The 19,666-nt window shown below is 41.8% G+C and overlaps 1 protein-coding gene across 5 annotated transcripts in view; it reads left to right on the top strand.

Moving 5' to 3' along the window:
• The window catches only part of Fmn1 (formin 1), a 368,942-nt gene that overhangs the window by 232,110 nt on the left and 117,166 nt on the right, over positions 1-19,666 (top strand). For all 5 annotated transcript variants that reach the window (XM_085834577.1, XM_029474561.2, XM_085834578.1 and 2 more), the window contains 4 exons: positions 6,019-6,080; positions 7,970-8,058; positions 17,322-17,451; positions 19,238-19,384. In XM_085834577.1, coding sequence (XP_085690703.1) covers positions 6,019-6,080; positions 7,970-8,058; positions 17,322-17,451; positions 19,238-19,384 — 428 coding nt within the window. The remainder of the gene's footprint in view (positions 1-6,018; positions 6,081-7,969; positions 8,059-17,321; positions 17,452-19,237; positions 19,385-19,666) is intronic.

Here is a 19,666-nt window from a genome sequence, read left to right as displayed (position 1 = left end):
GAACTGAACTGACAGTGTGAGGCGGGAACAACTAAGGAGGGAGGGAGATAAAAGTAAAACCCACCAGTAATGATTGATATTGCAGTAGCCAAGAACGGCTGGGGTCTCCCCTTTGTGGATTTGACACTTCACCTTTCTGACACCGTCTGCAGGAGTGTTGGAATAATGAGCCCTTTGCTGATGGAACCAAAGCTAGAATTACTGTAGGAAAGTCGTGTGGCTTGCGCGAGAGATGTTTGAGCAGTCATTGGATGATTTGGTTCGTAAAATGAGAGTTGGACATCTATGCGTGGAGGACAGGAGAGTGACAGAGAGAAAGAAAGAGAGATGAGTTTGTTTGCTTGCTGTTTTGTTGTACTGACAATTAGTCCCATGGCCTTCTGTGCACTAGCCCATTACCATCACCCACATCTTCAGTCAAGAATGCATATTTTCTAGAATAAAATGGAGGAAGCAATCTGATCCTAGGAAACTCCACAAACCTTTTAATCCAAGACTGTGGTCAGCAGTTAACTAATTAAATAGGTTTATGTAATGGTTTCTAAGTTGAATACAAATGCTTGCAGGACTGATTTGATGGGGTTTATCTATGTCCTTATTCTAAGGCATTTCAGACATATGGATCCTGCCACCACCCCCAACACCTAGACTACCTTTGATGAATAGGAAACTCAATTATGTCCAAGTATGACAGCTCTCCCCAGAGACCTGAGACTTTTACATTTTCGTCCTGTGACTCACCCTAAACCTTTCATGAACTTTGCTATAGGAAGGAAAAAAATTAATCTCCTGAAGATTCCAGGATTAACCAGATCTCTTGAAACTGCTTCCTCTGTCTTTGAATTCTAATCTTTGGATCCATATCTATTTGACATGATCGGCTTTACTGGAAACACATCAAAAGGACCAAGCTGACCTTCTTTGGTTTTGTTTGATTCTCCTTTAGCATTCTCTTCTCTCTGCTCCACTCCTCCATGGACCGAGGAAGAAAGATCTGTTCTCTGTGTGCTTCTGTGGGGGTGGGGCCTCTCCCTTGATCTGGTTTATTGAAACCTCGGTATGGTTTTACCTCCCAGTTCCTTGAGTCTCCAGAGCTTATCAGGGATAGCACCAAAGAGTGCTACAGAGATCTACCCTATTCCCAGTTCTTTCTGTCTGCATCATGTAGATTCTCCATACCCTAGCCACTGCAGTAGGTGCCAAGCTGCCCAAATTTGGGCCTGTCTAGTACACACCTCAGCACAAAACTGCCCAGCATCTCCAATGCTTATCAAGTGCACTTGTTGAAAAGCTCATATGAAATCCTGTCTCAATTCTACCAGGTCTCATCCTCAGCCACCTGCACACCCATCACCTTGGTCTCTTTACTCAATTGTTTTCAAGTCGTATGCTTTCCAGAACATTCTGTGAGCCTGTCCATACCACCTCCCTTCACTGTCTCCCACCCTTCCAGTTTTCACATTTTTCCAATTTATGTTACCTGGCACTTATTGAAATCTAGAAATTGTCTTTGCCCGAGAACAGTTTGGCTTATTTAATGATGATTTCCAAATGGGTAGTGTAGGCACCTGCCTTAAGTAACATACCAGTTAACTTTAACTGTCACTTTCCTCCTAAAGCGACATTTCTTCTTAAAATGTTTGTGAAGGTGGAGTGGTGGGAGCAGCACCTGTCTTGTTCATTCTTTAATAAGGGGAAATTGTTTATTAAATGTAGTCATGTCCATCTTTCAGGACTGTATCTTCCCTGTCGTGAGACAGTAAGTAAACAGCATGGTTGTGTAACCCATTTGAACAAACCTAGATTTATGGAAAGAGACAATCAAGAAGGAGCAAAGCAAATTGAATTCAAATATAATATGCTGATTTGTCTAAAGCCTGCCCTTCTTCACCTTAGTACTCCAGTGTGGATTTTTGTTTTGTTTTGTTTTATTTTGTTTTGTTGTTTTTTGTTTTTTGGGTTTTGTTTGTTTGTTTGTTTTGTTTTCAAGACCCAAAGCTCTCCTTAACAGGAAACTTTCCTTATATTGAGCAAGAAATTCAGTCTTTGGGAGCCCTGCATTATGTCCCCTCTCCCCACCATCTCTCTCTCTCTCTCTCTCTCTCTCTCTCTCTCTCTCTCTCTCTCTCTCTCACTCTCTCTCTCTCTCTCTCTCTCTCTCACACACACACACACACACCACTCTTTTGTAGTTATTTTATTCCAGGAAGAGTGGGCAGAGTGCCTGAGGAACCATCTCTGGCTCCAGGACTCAACCGATCTAGTGGAGGAGAGAAACTGTTGTATAATTAGGACAAGGCATATTCTTACATTGCACTCCATTGACAATATGATGAAGTACTGTGGCAGATGAGGACTCTGTTCTGAAATTCAAGTCATCCTTCCGGAGCAGGGTACCTCTGAGTCCTGGGCATCGATAGGTGAGGAAAGAGAAAGAACTAGGGTATGATGAGAGATGGGGAGTTTTCCCAGGCTGCGAGGAAGAGGAGGTCAGAGATGAGACTACCAGAGTGCATGGAGGACAGAATGAGTTTTAAAACCAGGATGAGGAATTGAATCTCATTTAATACTTGAAAGAGGGGCAACTGAGTATTGTAAACTCCAAGTAATCTTAAGACATGTATTAAACAATATCTGTTGGGGTGAGAGCTCCATGATAGACCATTTTCTTAGCATGTGCTAGGCCCTAGGTTCAGTCTCTAGCACTGCAAAGAAACAAACCAACAGGTAGCTAATGAGCTGACCCACTGATTAATTCATCCCCTCATTACTTAAACAGATAGCCAGCTATCTGCCTCTGGTGGTATGATGAATGATGGCTCATGAAAGGATTGGACCTAGAGGGCAACACTAGGTTACCTGTATCAATAGGTCTTGATGCATTGCATTTTATTTAAGATATTTCAGATGATAATCCTAACTTTGAGATATCTGAGCCTGTACTTGCCATGTTGATAAAGCTTCCTGAGTTATGCCGTTGTTTGATTCTTATAGGAAGGGCCAAGAGAGTCTCATAGGAAAGACTATCCGAAGCTCTGAGGAGTGATTAGAACTTGGAATTACAGTATGAATTCCTGGGAAGTCCAGTCTTCTCCACTTCTTAGAGGCATTAGGAGATAAGGCATTTATATACAAGTTTGTGTATTTGAAGTCATATTCGTCATAGGCTGTCCCTAGGTTCTGTCATGAGCTTACTTTTTGTGCTGTGGCAACCATATTAATACACACACACACACACACACACACACACACATATATATATATATATATATATATATATATATATATATATATATTACTTTGCTCAATATTATCTTTCAGTAAGGAGTAAGGAATATCAGGTCTGTTCTACACATAACCCCAGGTCCCAACAACCTACCTACCACTTGGCTCTTGAAATGAATAAGGTTCACTCTGTTTGTGGGAGTCATTTTGGTCTTCAGGACCCACCACCCACCCACCCACCTCCCCTACAAAAGAATCTTGCTTTTGCAGTTATCTCTCCCTGAAATGTTTTTCTGCCAAGATATTGATTGACAAAATGAACCTTTTGTTACAGATCTTAAAAGTCATCTCCCTTAAGGAGCCTTTCTTGATCACATGATGCCCTGCTGTCCATCTTTGCCTGCTTTGTCCATTGTTGTTGTTGTTTTTTTTTGTTTTGTTTTCCTGTCCTTTTGGGTGCTAAGGATCAAACCCAGGAAGCTGTGCACACTAGGCAACTGCTCTATTGCTAACCTATAGCCCCAGCCCAGGTTACTTTCCTTAGAGCTCATTGTCACCTGAAGCCTTGCAATCCCCTCGATCTGAGAGATTAATATCATGAGATCAGATACTTTGAAGTGTCATCAACATTTTTGCCTTAGCTATCCATGGCCTTGAAAAGCAATTTCCAGAAAGCTAATTTTAAGGCACACTAAATAAGTGATTATTTGGTGCCTGGGGGGGATGAGTGACTGACTAACCTTCTCCAGAGCTCAGGCTCTTTCTAGGCCCATCCTTCCTTCATATCTTCTTCTTGCTGCCTGATACACAGGAGTACAAACCACAAAACCTTGTATCTCTTTAAAAATCAGCCCTGTGACTGTTTAAAACCAAGTATTTACTCAGTGTGGAAGACTGTGCAAGACTTCAGCTCCTTTTTTTCTTGGTGACAGAAACGGTTTGATTTATTTTCTCTAAGCCCAGATACAGCCTTCAGGGTGTATATGATTCTTTTAAGGAAACATTCCCTTTAAAAACTTCCTTTATATTTTTGTCTTTTTCTTATTCATTTATATCAGTTATTTTTTTTGTTTGTTTGTTTGTTTTTCGAGACAGGGTTTCTCTGTGTAGCCCTGGCTGTCCTGGCACTCACTTTGTAGACCAGGCTGGCCTTGAACTCAGAAATCCGCCTGCCTCTGCCTCCCGAGTGCTGGGATTAAAGGCGTGCGCCACCACGCCCGGCTTCAGTTATTTTTTTAAAACAGAATGTTGGGGTTCACACAAAAGAAACATTGTTCCTGGCTTTTTTGGGGGGTGTGCGTTTAAAAACAACAGCCATTCAGAAATGTATCACCCATTGGACCAATTAGTGCATCTGTATTATCATCACCAACAATGTGCGAGACCTGAGAGGCTAGGTTCTCTCATTCTTTCCTCAAACCACGTTGGGATGGGGGTAGGGTGGTCACCCTGGCTTTTCTGGAAGTGAAATTTTGTCCCTTCACAGAACCTTGTCAGTAGGCTCTGAATCTTCCCCAGTCCCCATCCACAAGTCTAGAATTAGCTTGTGGGTGAGCTTGCAAGTTAGAGAGAAAGTGGCCTACGAAGGAGTTTTCAATATTCTTCCTGGTGTTCTATGAAGGGACATACTCTTAGCTCAGCTAACAAATTTTATAAAAAAAAATTTAATGTGTTCCTGTGATTCTGAATGACAGAGGGAAGGAAAAAACAAAAGACAAAATAAAACAAAGCAAACAAACAAACAAACAAAACAAATTCAGAAGCAAGCTGCCCTTTGCCTTGATCTTCGCATACTCCAGGGGAACATGGTGTAATGGAAGGAACAGAGGTGCTCGAGAGCAAAGTTTAAGGCTTTCTAAGTATCACTGGCTGCTTTAATAAAATTAATTAGCCTGCCACAGAGAAAATTTACTAGCATGCTAGTTAATTTCACAATGTAAAGCCAGAGAAGGGTGGTACGGCTGAGAGGACAAACCTTATTAGTTTTGAATAATTATTTAAAGATGTGGGCCCGGCTAATTTCAAACACTTTGATAGCCAATTCTATTAAGGCTTTAAAAATCTGTTGCATGTGTATCCGACCGTATCTGGGAAGGAACCTCCACAGATGAAATCATAAGTGTATAGCTCACAGCAAAAAGGACAGACCGAAAGGCAGAATCCTAACAAAAACATGGGAATAAAAACTTACCTTGGTACTAGCTCATGGGAGGTTTCTATGATCTTAATTTGCTGTTGATGCAATGATTATCCCCCCCTCTTTTTTTTTTTTTGTCTTTTTAATTCAAACAAGATGTTTGTGGTAGCCACAGAAAGGTGCCTGAAATCACATGCCTGAATTCATTTAATTTGCCAACATTGTCTTTTTTTTTTCTTCTCTTTCCCTTCCTGGTAATGGGCAAGAGTCAACTCTTCTGCATTATGTGCTAAATCTCTTCAATTACCAGCCGGGAAGAAAGACTTAACATTGTGCTTCAAGCCTCCAAACTGACTTAGTTTAAAAGCACAAACACTTCTCCTGTGGAGCCTAAATTAAACTGCAGAAAGGACTCAAAGCCTGAAGAATTAAATAAGGCAGGGCCAAGGCTCAGGCCAGCCATAGGGATCATTATGGATTTGTTTTCAAATGAACACCCACCACACCTGGTATGAGAGAAAGGGGAACCCAGACTGTCAGGCAGAGCCTGTATAAAAAGTTCAGGGTTATGTTGTGGGGAAGCTGAGCCTGGGGTGAACACTGGTGTTGGAATCAAGTCAAAGCCTTTATCCCTTGTTCCTATTTCTTTTTGACAGCCATATTTACTGTGGATGACTCCGTGGTTGACCTGGAGACCTTAGCAGCCTTATATGAAAATGTGAGTGTGAACAGCATACAGGGCTGGAGGCTCCATCTTTCCCTTCTACCCTCAATGTCACCAAGCCTTTCCCATTCTTTAGTGGGATTTGAGCCTCTTCATGTAGGAGACTCAGACACCAAGAAGTAGATTTGCATGTTAACTCCTACTGTAGTGTCTGTCCTGGTAGGTCTTCTAACCCCAGCAAGGCAGATTGGTTCAAGGCAGAGACCACCGATGTGGTCCAGCCCTAGTACTTGCTGACAGAGTGAATGAAATCAAGCCTCCCTTCTGGTACTGATGCTGGCACCCTCCAGCATCTTGCTCTGAGGAATGAGGATCTGAATAGATGCTTGGATGATTGCTCTCCTACCAGATGAGCTGAGGACATTAAATGCAGGAGGCAGCTTTGGATGTCAACTGTGTGCTCTAGCTTTAAAATCAGATAGTCCTAAGTTTGAGACCCTGCTCTATTACTGCCCACTTGATGATACTGGCTGGGCCAGTTGCTTAAACAGCTTATTCTGTTTTGTTTCATACAATGTAGAATACAGTGGGACTCTACTTGATTTTTTTTTTGTATTGAACAAGAATTTGATCTAAGTATCCTATGAGTTCTTCTTTCTTCTCATGGAGCCTAGATCCCCTCTCATAAAACTATTTGCACAGTTGAGGGAACTGATAAATTATGTTTAAGAAACATCACTGCAATGCACAAAGTCTATAGGATTTTTTGTTTTGTTTGGGGTTTTGTTTTTTTGTTTGTTTGTTTGTTTGGTTGGTTGGTTTTTTGTTTTGTTTTTGTTTTGTTTTTGTTTTGTTTTTTGTAAATGGAAACAGCCAGAGGAGTCCATAAGCTCCTGTGAAGAGATGATACTAGACAGTCAGAATTTCCATGATTGTCAACTATTCTGGTTCACTGACTCTCAGGATCTAGATACATAGATGGAACTGGATCCTCTAAGCCACAGCAATCCTTAGATAACTGGGGCCCGGTGACATGCATGTTATGGTCACTGAGCTCATAAGATGACTTAGTTAAATACTTATGTCTCCTGGGACCTTAATTTTCCATAGTCTAATATAGTCCGGCTATTCCTTACCTATTTTCATATTCTTCATGTCTGTAAGAAATTACTTAATACTGGGTGGGGGCTTTTTTTAAACCTGTTTCTATCAGTATAGTTCTCACAAGTAAACCCAAAGGCTCCCATGTATCAGACCATTGGGAGTTAATGGTACACTGTTGAGTATCTAGAGGGCAGTATGAGGATTCTGAGGCACAAACTCACTACCAGTAGCACAGTGAGAGTCTTGGGGAATTATATGATAGGGACATAGTAATTGATGACAAAGAATTCTGTCAAAATCATGGTGCCTTCCAATGCTTTCTGTTGTTACCCTGAGTGCAAGAATATGCACATGGCCAGTGTTTGTTAACACACTGCAGAGGCAGTCCATTTACACAACTGGAAATGTTGGGTAAATCATAAAGAATGTGACTGAATGTCTAAACAACCGATGTAAACAACGTGCACTTAATGAAATTCAGGAAAAGGAAAGGTGGCAACTACATATTATAGTGTATGAAGCATGTGTGAGACAGGGAAGTGCAAGCTAGGACTACTGGTCTGGGAAAAGGAAAATTAGGACAGCTTGACTCACAGCTGTCTAGAGGAGATTCAAAAGTAGCTGTTCTGACCATTTGCTTTAGCTGGTAAATGCCAAGCTTGAACATGTATCAGAATGACCTGGAAGGATTTTCTGGGTCCAACCTGTAGAGTTTCTTACGCCTGGGGTGAGGTCCAGAGGATGGCAGGGGATAGGATCACATCTGGATTCCTGTGGTTTCAGGCTGACCCTCTTGACTTTTTGACTGTATGTGTATGTTGTTTCTCCTGTTGATGCAGCGAGCCCAGGAGGATGAACTGACTAAAATAAGAAAGTACTATGAGACATCCAAAGAAGAAGACTTGAAACTGCTGGACAAACCTGAACAGTAAGTACACTTGAAATACCTTTGGTTAGTCTGAAAGGAGAGCTCCAAGCTCCATCTGTCTGCCTCCCGGCTATGAACATCAAGTCTAAGGGGCGCAGAGAGCTGAGTTACAACAGCGTCATCCCGTGCTCTATTGCATACAGCAGGATGAGTCGGCTGCCAGGAAGGCTGCTGAGATCTGGGCTGTCCGGTGCAGCCTATTTCTCCCCCTGCTCTCACCCCACACCCCTCCCCTCTCTTGTTCTAGCAACTTAATTCCTCCTAGACTAAACATTTTAGCTAAAAGGGCAACTGAGGAAGGAAAGAAGGCATTACCGCTTCGCCTCAAGTTTTGCTGATGCATTAAAAAGATATCAGCGTCACTGAATTTCAACTGCTTTTCTTAAATGTCATGCTCAGTAAATGTAGCCCTGAGTTGTGGCAGGTTTCCCACAACCTTCTCCACTCCTGCTGATTAGGTTAGGTCTTTCTCATCCCCAGTCTCCGTGGCCCACTCTTTCCATATATTCTCTAGGGTGGCTAGTTCTGGTTTACTGCATCATCTCCCATACACTGAGAACTCAGACCTCTGCTGCATACCTTAGTAACTTGTTTTCTAGGCTTTTGAGGTCTACAAGCCATAGATGAGTTCCTGGGAGTCCCCAGCAAGACATTTAGGGACTAAGACTGCAAATGTGCCTCTGGTTTGGAACTCTTGTGCCTGATGCTATTTTGAGTGCTTTGTGTTTCTTTGAAGCCTTCTACACCAGGAGAGGTGACTACAGGAAGCAAAGAGGAGACAGAAAATAGATAGAATGTTAACAGGCTACCCCTACAGGCACCCAGGGTTCTGTCTTTATACTCTAAGCCTAATGTTTGTTACCTGGGTTCTCATAGACATCCAGGCCCAGAAGAATATATTTCTGACTGACTGGTGAGGTAGTTCATTAGAGATCCTAAGTTTGCCCAACACTGCCAAGCCTCGATGAAAGCTTATGCACCTTGCGGTGGTATCTTCTCACATGGACCCTTGTCCCTTAAAGCTGGTCCTCACAGGCTGAGACTATGTTTAGATTGGTTCTGATGGGATTCCACTGCAATTTTGTCTCGCTGCCCTTAGCCATCAGCATCACCAGCCTCCACCCCAGCTGGTGCCACTCAGCCAGAAGCCATATTTACTTACTGTGAACTCACTCCTGTTATATCACTGATCCTCAAAGGAGAAGTTGACTAATAATGAGATGGTCTAATAATGAGAAGACACTGACATGGTCCCTGGTGGTGTCTGGAGATGATAGGGTGTAGGTAGGGTTAGTTATGTCAGATTGTGGGATGAAATGGTAAGCCTGAAGTAGACAACTTTTCCTTGTAAAAGACCAGATACTATTTTCTACTTTGCAGGGTCAAAGGATTAGGTATGACTCCTCAAGTCGGCCACTGGACCATCATGGTTCAAAATCAACCACAGATAATAATATATAAGCAAAGGGGCACAGCCTTATTATTCCCCAATACATTTTATTTCGAATTTGAATTTTAATAAGATTTGAATTTCACATGACAAAAATACTCTACACTTTTTTTTTTTTAAACAGCCATTTAAAGTGTGAAAACCATGAGTCACACAAGTACAAATGGCTGGTTGAGTTTGGTCTGTGAGCTCTAATTGATCCACACTCAACCCACTCAGTAAAACCTTCCAGAAGCTGAACGGGTCTGGTACAATGAACCACTGATGTGAAATGAACATTGTGTGTCTCCAAGAGAGGCATTCCTCTGCCTTTTGTGGTACAACCTCCCAACATCGTTTCTCAGCACTAATTGCCAGGACATAGAATAATAGTGGTAACTAATTAGTGTACTACTTATTATTCCCTTTTCCCCCACAGTGATGGTCTAGCTAGATAAGCATTTTGAAAGTTTGGAGGGCCATTGTGCTGATGCCATGAACACTCACAGCTATTACTGAAGGCAAAGATGCCTGTCATGTGGCAGACTGGGCTTGTGGGACTAGCATGGAGAGAGGTAGAGGTCTCCAGACCCACGCACACTTCACCTTTGCTCTCCACCTCTCTGAAGGCAGCTTTTGTCTGGTCTGTGCCAGAGTCTGGCTCTCTGATGATTTATTTGCCACTGACTCCCAGTGAGTGGACTATAAGCATGTTTTACATACTGGAAAATATGAATCATGGAGTTTAGCATTTCAGTTTCTTAAGAGCCCTGTAGTGCCCAGTCCTATAAATCACAGCTCTGAGAGGCTGGGCTCATCACTCACCTCATCAACTCTCTTACACCCCAGTGCCAGATTTAGAAAGCCATTTCTCACAGAGGTGTCATCTGCCTGGGACCTGGCTGTCTGAGAGCCACTCCCTCCGGGGATACCCCTTCATATCCTGCCTTGAGATGCTGGTGAGGAGGGATGGAGGCACTCCTGAGGAAGCCTGTTGACTGATAAGGCCAAAAGGTGCTGGCCTTGTAAGGTCTACAGTGAGGAGAGTATGTGCATCATCGTAAGCTCAAGGTGCAGGCCTTGTATGGTCTGCGGTGAGGAGACTATACACATCATCTTAGGCTCATTGACAGGGGTCCATGGCTAGCTATACTGGTTTGTTCCTTAGAGTACATGCTACATTGTAAAGTGGCTGTGACCCCTGTGGAACACACGCCATAGATCATACTACCCATCGTTTGGCACAATGATGATAGACCAGATTGGTTTCTTTTCAAAGCCTGGATCACACAGTATCACCATCCCTGTCAGCTGAGTTGCCATTGCAGCTGTAAAAAGCCATACAAAGTGAGCCACAGGCCTTCTCTTGTGCTCACAAGCTGAGCTGTAGTCCTTCCAGGGAATATAAGCCACACAAAATAAGGAAGGAAAGCTCTCTCATTCCTGTTCCCTCTACCCTTTCTGTTATAGAATCTGGAATGTAATTAAAGAGTAGCCCAAAGGAAATTAATCCATGAGTATTTGTAAATGTGAAGGCCTAGTAGTCAATAGACTGTATCTGGGGGTCTTATTATCCCATCACTTATGAGTAGAACATAAAGCACAAGGGGGCAAGAGGCGGATGCTTATCAGACAGTAGGTTTGTGTAGCCTTTGCAATGGGATTTCTTTTTGCTACTTTGCCAGACAAATGAGAAAAGAGATATGTTGCCTTTTCTCGAAGCCTTTGCCTGCTTACATTTGTGCTAAAAGTTGCATCAAATCATCTGTTTTCTTTTCTAATTTTACTTCTTTGGTATATATATATATACATACATATATATATACATATGTTTAAATTTTCCAAAATGTTCTCAAGCCCAAACCCCACAAGTCATCTTGGCCTCCTCCAGCATCATGAGGGAGGGATCGTCTACTCAGCGTCTTCCTGCCTTCACATCCCTCTCATCCATCCCCACAGACCCTCTTACCACCCCCTTGAAAGGTCACAGCAGTGACTCCCAGTTCTCCCAGCCTGAAATCTGCTAATGTTTCCAGATAACCAAGCCACTACTATGGTGATTTGTGTGAAATAAAAATTTAAAAAGAATTACTTTTCTGTCTAAAAATCCTCCATTTGCTCAGGGGAAAAAAATGTACATTTCAGAATACACAGCTCCATTTACTTTCACAAACTTCCTTCCATACATCATGTAGCCTGTCCTGCTCACCTGTCTGGTCCTCAGGTATGTCATGCACAACATCATGGGTGCTCAGTGACCACAGCCAACATCAATTCCCCGAGCCTATCATTTCTTTTTTTTTTTTATAAATCCATTTTTAATTGATTTAATTTTTCTTTCATTTTTTTTAAAAGATTTATTTATTTATTATATGTAAGTACACTGTAGCTGTCTTCAGACACACCAGAAGAGGGAGTCAGATCTCGTTAGGGATGGTTGTGAGCCACCATGTGGTTGCTGGGATTTGAACTCAGGACCTTCGGAAGAGCAGTAGGGTGCTCTTACCTGCTGAGCCATCTCACCAGCCCCGAGCCTATCATTTCTGATCACATCTTTCACACACTTCAGTAATCATCATGAGTTTGTTTTTTGCGGTATCAAAAGGAGCTCTGTTTAAGCTAAATCCTGTTCCCAGGCCTTTTCGTGTACCTGCAAGGGCTTCACGTATACAGGAAGAACTGGGAGTCCATGTCTAATGCATGAAACATCATTAGCAGTGATAAACTCTATACCAAAGCCAAGTCCCTCTATCTGCCATTCCCTCCCAACTCCTTGAGACCTGCGGCTTGAAGATGAGAACCTTCTCAGAGCAAGCCCCGACTGAGGGACAAGGAGTTGCTTTTCCTCCAGCATTACCTGCTTCTCCTCTGTTCCTCCTGAATGAACTGAGGCATTGCTCTGTTTGCTCACATGTGCTGTCTATTGCTGCTTCACTGGTGTAGTCCTTTTAAGCAGGGCATTTACCTAGTCCAGAGATCTAGGTCCTACTTGGAAGGGATGAAGAGATGACATGATCCATTCTGGGAGGGGAAAAATTCAGAGCCTTTTCTGAAGTAGTTTTCATCATCCAAAGGGGCAAAGCCTTTCAAAATTCATCACAGCACCAAACACTACCAGTCTCCAGAGATGTTTACAACTCACCATTTGTGAAAACTGGTGACAGCTCTGATGTCACTCATGATAAATGACTCAGTTGGTCAATGCTGTACTGTACTTCTGAGGGAAACATTTACAAAGGAAGGTGAATTACTTTCTTCTTGTCCCTGTGAAGTAAGTACTTCTGTATTTCATTCAGTGCTATAAGACAGAGTATGATGGAGCCGGGCATGGTGGCACACACCTTTAATCCCAGCACTCAGGAGGCAGAGGCAGACGGATTTCTGAGTTCAAGGCCAGCCTGGTCTACAAAGTGAGTTCCAGGACATCCAGGGCTATACATAGAAAACCTGTCTCGACCTCCCCCCCCCCCACCAAAAAAAAAGATAGAGTATGATGATAATTGTGTCTGCAGGTCCTGAGCCTGAAGATAAGGGAGGACGAGTGTTCTGCTACAAACCCTCTGTGCTTCATTTCCATAGTATTTTAAAAGACTGGGGCTGTAAAGTGATGTCTAGGACCTGGTTGGAGGAGATAAGCAAAACAGCTAATAATAATTTTAAAATTGTCCCCAACTTTACCAGGGCATGGTATTTTACAACTATAAGTCCAGGACTTGGGAAGCTGATACAGGGGGAATTGAAATTTCGAGGCAGCCTAAACTATAAGTAAGATATAGGTAAGACTTGTCTCAAACAAAACAACAAGCCTGCTAAATCACCTCCCCCCCCCCGAAAAAAAAAACCTGCAGAAAGAAGAGAATGTAGAGCAAAAAAACAAAATTGAGGGCAGAAAGGAGTGTAGATGAAGGTGGTGGTACAGCCTTAGAATTCTTGCAACTGAGGATACTGAGGCAGAGGAATGGTGAATTAGACGCTGTCATGTACTACAAAAGATGACTTTGCCAATACAGGAAGAAAGCTGGACCCCTCCCCCCTTTTCTCTTGCTCCTCCTGCTGCTCCTTCTCTTCTTTCTTTTCATTAGACAGAGAGAGTAGCAAACTTATTTATCTGCAAAACTGTACTTGGTGAGAGAATACAAAATTTCAAAGTGATGGTACTGTGAATTGACCAAGACTTTCAGAAATGTCAGTTAATAATGATCATTTCAACTACAAAATGAAGTTTAAGGGCAATTAGTGGATTCTATCTTTTTCTGAGTTAATAGCCAACTGTTTCAACTCCTCTTAGTTTCTATCCTTTCCTCTGGTGGTTGGCCTCAAAAGCATGTAGCTCTTCCAGCTTCATTTTGCAAAAGACACCAGTGCCCAGTCACTCAGACAGTGAGCTACTGTGTGCAAAGCAGTAACCAATTCTGACTCTTAAGAGCTATTTGGCACACTATTTAAATATTTTAGGTTGTCTACTTTATGGGTTTCTGCTTTCTTCTAAGTACTGACCTATCTCTCAGCTGTGTCTCTGTGGATAAATTGACATAAAGTTAAAGTAATATATGGGAAAAATTGAACATTATAGACTGTTATGTAATTGAGCAAAAAATAATACCAATTCACTTGAAAACTATCACTTGACTATAGAAACTTTGGGCAATGAAGACTCTGTCTATGTAGATATACTTCTAGCGGATTCTGCATGACACAGATTTTCTCATGCAGTAAAGATCAGGGCTTTTTACTTGGGGTTAGCCTCTTCTTTGGATAGCAGGAGAGGAGTGATATTTTCAGGATACTTGCATAAACTTTCTGCTCATCTGCACTCACCATCATAGTAACTCACCAGAGGCCCCACTGTCAGAAATGAGACCTGTACTCTTGGAGTTTGTCTTAGTTTGTGTTGTATTGTTGTGAAGAGATACCATGACCAAGGCAATTCTTATAAATACAAACGTTTAATTGGGGCTGGTTTACAGTTTCAGAGGTTCAGTCCATTATCATCATGGCAGGAAACATGGCAGAGTCCAGGCAGACGTGGTGCTGGAGAAGAAACTGAGAGTTCTATATCTTGATCCAAAGGTATGCAGAAGGAGAGTGACCCTTCTGCACTGGGAAGAGCCTGAGCATTAGGGGCTCTTGAAGCCTGTCTACACAGTGCCTGTCTACACAGTGACACACTTCCTCCAACAAGACCACACCTACTAGTAGCACTTCACATGAGCCCAGAACATTCAAGCTACTATAATCTACAACCTGGCCTTGTTCAAACATAATGAATCTATTGAAGTCATACTTAGCCATAGAATAATGCAAAATACATTTAATCCAACATCAAAAGTCCCATAGTCTTTAACAGTCTCTACAATGTTAAAAGTCCAAAGTTCAAAGTCTCTTCTGAAATTCATACAATCACTTAACTCTAATCACGTACAAAATCAAAATAAAAGATCACATCACATACTTCAAACATCACAAGATATACATTACCACTCCAAAACATCATAGTGAGGAAATACTGAACTAAAATCCAAAGCAAAAACAAAAGCTAGCTGGGCAAACTCTAAACTGTATCTCCATGTCCAATGTCAAAGCACTCTTCGGATCTTTAACTTCTTTCATCTTTGTTGACCACAACAAACTTCTTTCTCTTGGGCTGGTTCCACTCCCTGTTAGCAGCATTCCTTGGCAGTTATCCCATGGCTCTGGCATCTCTAGTATCTTGGGGTCTCCAAGGGTCCTCAACTTTAGAGCTTCTTGTTCTGGTGTCTGGGATCCACACATGATCTCCTGGGTTCCTCCAAAGGGCTTTGGTCACTTCTCCAGCTCTGCACTCAGAAGCACTCTAGGCTCTAGTTGACTCCACTCCACTGCTGCTGCTGTTCTTGATGTTCCATGGCACTGGGATTTCCAATACTCTGGGGTCTTCCACTACAACTAAGCTTCACCAATAGCCTCTCATAGGCTCTCTTCATGATGCCAAGCCTCAGCTTCTTTGCATGGTCCATTTAGTCCTAGGCCTTCAACTACAACTGAGGCTGCACCTTCACCAATGGCCTTTCCTGTCCTCTCATGGTGCCAAGCTTCAGCTGTTCTTCATGACCCCTTCATTCCTTCAAAAACAGTACTGCCTAGATGATTCTTACATATTACCAAGTCCAGCTGCAGTATGAGGTACAGCCTTGGCTGTCTCTGGAACACAGCTTCTTTGTGCTCTCAGAAAACTTCCCATATTTCACTTCAGTGATGTTGGCCTCTTCTTAATCACCACTATTTTCTTCACTCAAATTAACCAGCATCAATTGTCTCAGTAACTTCATCTATTCTTGACTCTAAAGCTAGAGTCACATAGCCAAAGCTTCTGAGTTTTGCCACTTGCTGTGTCTGTAACATGGGTCCATCATTCTATTACATCATCACAAGCTTTTTTTCTTTTTAACAACTCTTTCACTGTCTAAGCTTTGCTGTCCTAGAACTTGCTCTGTAGACTGACCTTGAATTCAGAGATCTGTATGCCTCTGTCTCCTGAATGTTGTGATTAAAGGCATAGTCCAGCACACCTGAACCTAAGCTTTTCTCTGTGGAACTTGCTCTGTACCAGCTAGTCCTGAACTTAGAGATCTGCTTATCTTTTTCATGGGGTTAAAGGCATATGCCACCATGCCTGGACCCAAGCTTTGCATGGCTACTATGCCTCAAGATCTGGATCAAAGCCTGTGTCTTCCAGCTGCAAGATCTGGATCATAGGTATGCCCTCCATTTCTGGATTGCAGTTCATAAGCTTATCTGTGTGGGATCTCACCTGGAGGTCAACACTCCCTTCTTCTGTTTATCTCTTTGAACACAAGATGCAGCTTAATTGTACTTAATGTGCCACTTTATTAATTGAACCATATATTTTTTATTCTTCCTGTCTCAGTGTGCTATACTTGATCAAAACTCTCTTCATAAAAGTATGTCACAGGTCAGAGTCTATACTAGGCTTTTTTTGAGACCTTCCTCAATGTAACCAATCTGAATCTCTTTACCTTAGCCTGAGGCAGACTCCCCAGAAAAGCAGCCACATTTGTTGCCCAAAACATAAGAATAGTCTCCAAGCAACATACTAAAATTCCTCTCTTCTGAAACCTCTAGAGTTAGGGCTGTACAGTTCAAATCACCCCCAGTACCAATGTCTTTCATATTCCTACTAGGATGGGCAGTTAAGTCCCACTTAAAGCATCCCACTGCTTCCCAAATCCAATTCCTCAAACCCACATTCCTCCAAACAAAAACATTGTCAGGCCTATCACAGCAATACCCCAGTCTTTTGTACCAACTTCTGTCTTAGGGTTTCATTGCTGTGAAGATATGTAACCAAAGCAGCTCTTATAATAAGTAAGTAAGTAAGTAAGTAAGTAAATAAATAAATAAATAAATAAATAAAATAAACAAACAAAGCAATCAGACATGACCAAAGCAACTCTTATAAATACAAACATTTAACTGGGGCTGGCTTACAGTTTCAGAGGTTCAGTCCATTATCATCATGGCAAGAAGCATCATTGGCAGACTCTAAGCAGAAATGGTGCTGCAAAAGGAAATGAAGGCTCTGCATCTTGATCCAAAGGCATGCAAAGGAGAGTGACTCTTCTGCACTGGGTAAAGCTTGAGCATTAGGGGCTCTTGAAGCCTGTCTACACAGTGACACACTTCCTTCAACAAGACCACACCTACTAGTAGTACTTCCCATGGGCCAAGCAAAACCAAAATTATGATCTCCCATGGCAGATCAGTATTGGCTCTCTTTATTACAGTTTTCTTATGACTCTATGTAAAGCAAAATGATTTGTTTCTATTTTTACAGATTTTTGCATGAGTTAGCCCAGATTCCCAATTTTGCTGAACGTGCCCAGTGCATAATCTTCAGGGCTGTATTTTCTGAGGGTATCACATCCTTACATCGAAAAGTAGAGATTGTCACACGGGCCTCAAAGGTATGTCTGCTGTTTAAACATTTGGTTTGCCCTTATTGGTAGGAAATGAGGAAATGGGACGTGTGGGAGATCCAATATTAGTGTTTTACTTTACATTGAGTGTTAGTCTAAGTGGGTTTGTCCTGTCAAAGTGTCTGGAGGATAGGGGAGGAAGAATACGGTCTGAAGAAGAAATGGAAACGGGGGAAAGTAAGGCTTTTTTAGAGATTTCTTCTAAAAGAAAGTCAGTGTCTCACCATGTACATACTGCCACCAAAAACCAAAAGCAAAACAGCATAGTTTGATTCCTGTTCAGCTCTTCAAATCACAAACATATTTTACTTGGAACCCATGCACATGATCTTCTACATCATAAAATGAAAAGATTCTGGAGGCTTTGAAGTAACTGTAATCATGAGTGGGTGGTACATCCATTTCTGTGTCCACTACACTCTACTTGGTAAAGCTAAATTGTAACCCCCAGCCTTTAACAACACCCATGTTCTTAAGATCATGAGTCAAGTATGTCCCACAAATCTTTTATATTTCATTGTTTATCAGGAAGCTTGCCCCTCCCACCCAACAAATCAGAAGTGTTTTAATGAAGAATGAACAACATTTACAAGATGTGATACACACACTAATAATCCCTGAGAGACTAGGGAAGAAACCTACCTAGTTCTGAGCTTTATTGTTTTTGTTGTTGTTGTTGTTATATCCTAAAATAAATGAAGATAAAGCTGGGCTGGCAATGTAGCTCAGCAAAAAGGTACCTGCCACAAAAGTTGATGATCTGATTTGGATCTGTGGAGTGGAAAGAAAGAACCAATTCCTGCAAGTTGTCCTCTGACCTCCACATGTTTGACCATACCCACAACCACCCCACATACGCATGCCCACACACACACACACACACACACACACACACACACACACACACACACGTATGTGTAACTAAAAAGAAGATAAAACTAGCTAATTCTATAAAAAGAATTTTTGTTGGAAGTTTATACTTTAAGCAAAGATAAGAAGAGAGAAAAATGAATAAGATAGGTGGCTAAAGAGAATTCTTATCAGTGTAACATTGTGAAAGTAAATAAATATGAAGCAAATTCCCAGAGAAAATACTTTTTCTTTTTTTTGTTTTTTTCGAGACAGGGTATCTCTGTAGCCCTGGCTGTCCTGGAACTCACTCTGTAGACCAGGCAGGCCTTGAACTCAGAAATCCTCCTGCCTCTGCCTCCCACGTTCTGGGATTAAAGGCGTGCGCCACCAGGTCCGGCCAAGATACATTTTTGAAAAAACTTAATGAACATAACCTCTGACCTTAAAGTGCATTACCATAATTCATCTCTGAGGACTACACTCACTCTTGCTACTGCATCTAACCTAAATTTGAATATACTTTTTGTATTTAAGTCTGTGGTCCCAAAAGGTATCCTGAAAAGATACTTGACCTCTTTCAACTGTAGAAGTTATCAAAGATTAACTACACTGTCTGTTATTAACCTATAAGTACTTTCTAAAGATTAAAACTACCTGCAATGAAAAAGAATCAGCCCTCATCATTATAAGATCTTACCCTGCTTATAACTTTGTTGCACAAGTAGGAAATTGTGGCTGTTTGTGACATACACCACCCCACAAGATACTGCTGTAGTGAAATGTATCTTGTATTTGCCAACTGTTGATACAACTAATAACAAGCCACTTACCAGGATTTGGTTACTTTAATGAGGGTTAGCTGTGGAGCAAATATGACTGTGTTTGTAGTTCAGACCATAATCTCTGGTGTTTGCCAATGCAGGGCTTGTTGCACATGAAGAGTGTGAAGGATATCTTAGCTCTGATTCTGGCTTTTGGAAACTATATGAATGGAGGAAACAGGACACGAGGGCAAGCAGATGGATATAGTTTAGAAATTCTGCCCAAGCTCAAAGACGTCAAGAGTCGGGTATTTATTTGCTTTTCTTACTGACTGTCTATGTGCTATGGTTATTTTTCTTCTGAACCTATAATTTAAAACCAAATATTACAGACTGATCCATTTCTCTTACCTTTCCTCCTGTGGTAATTGTTTATCTGAAAGCATGTAGGTTTGTTTTTCCCTTCTGCACTTTCTTTTGACTTGAAAATGGTAGGTTTTTCAGATCAGACCATGTGTTCAGTGATAAGATCCATTTGTTATTTTAGCCGTAGTGTAAGTGATTAGGTGTTGAGCCACTACTGCAATACA

This window comes from Mus caroli, unplaced genomic scaffold (assembly GCF_978045245.1).
Source record: "Mus caroli unplaced genomic scaffold, Mus_caroli_1 scaffold_2, whole genome shotgun sequence".
NCBI classification, from domain to species: Eukaryota; Metazoa; Chordata; class Mammalia; order Rodentia; family Muridae; genus Mus; species Mus caroli.
Note: the sequence above shows the minus strand (reverse complement) of the source record. Positions and strands in the feature narration are given on the sequence as shown.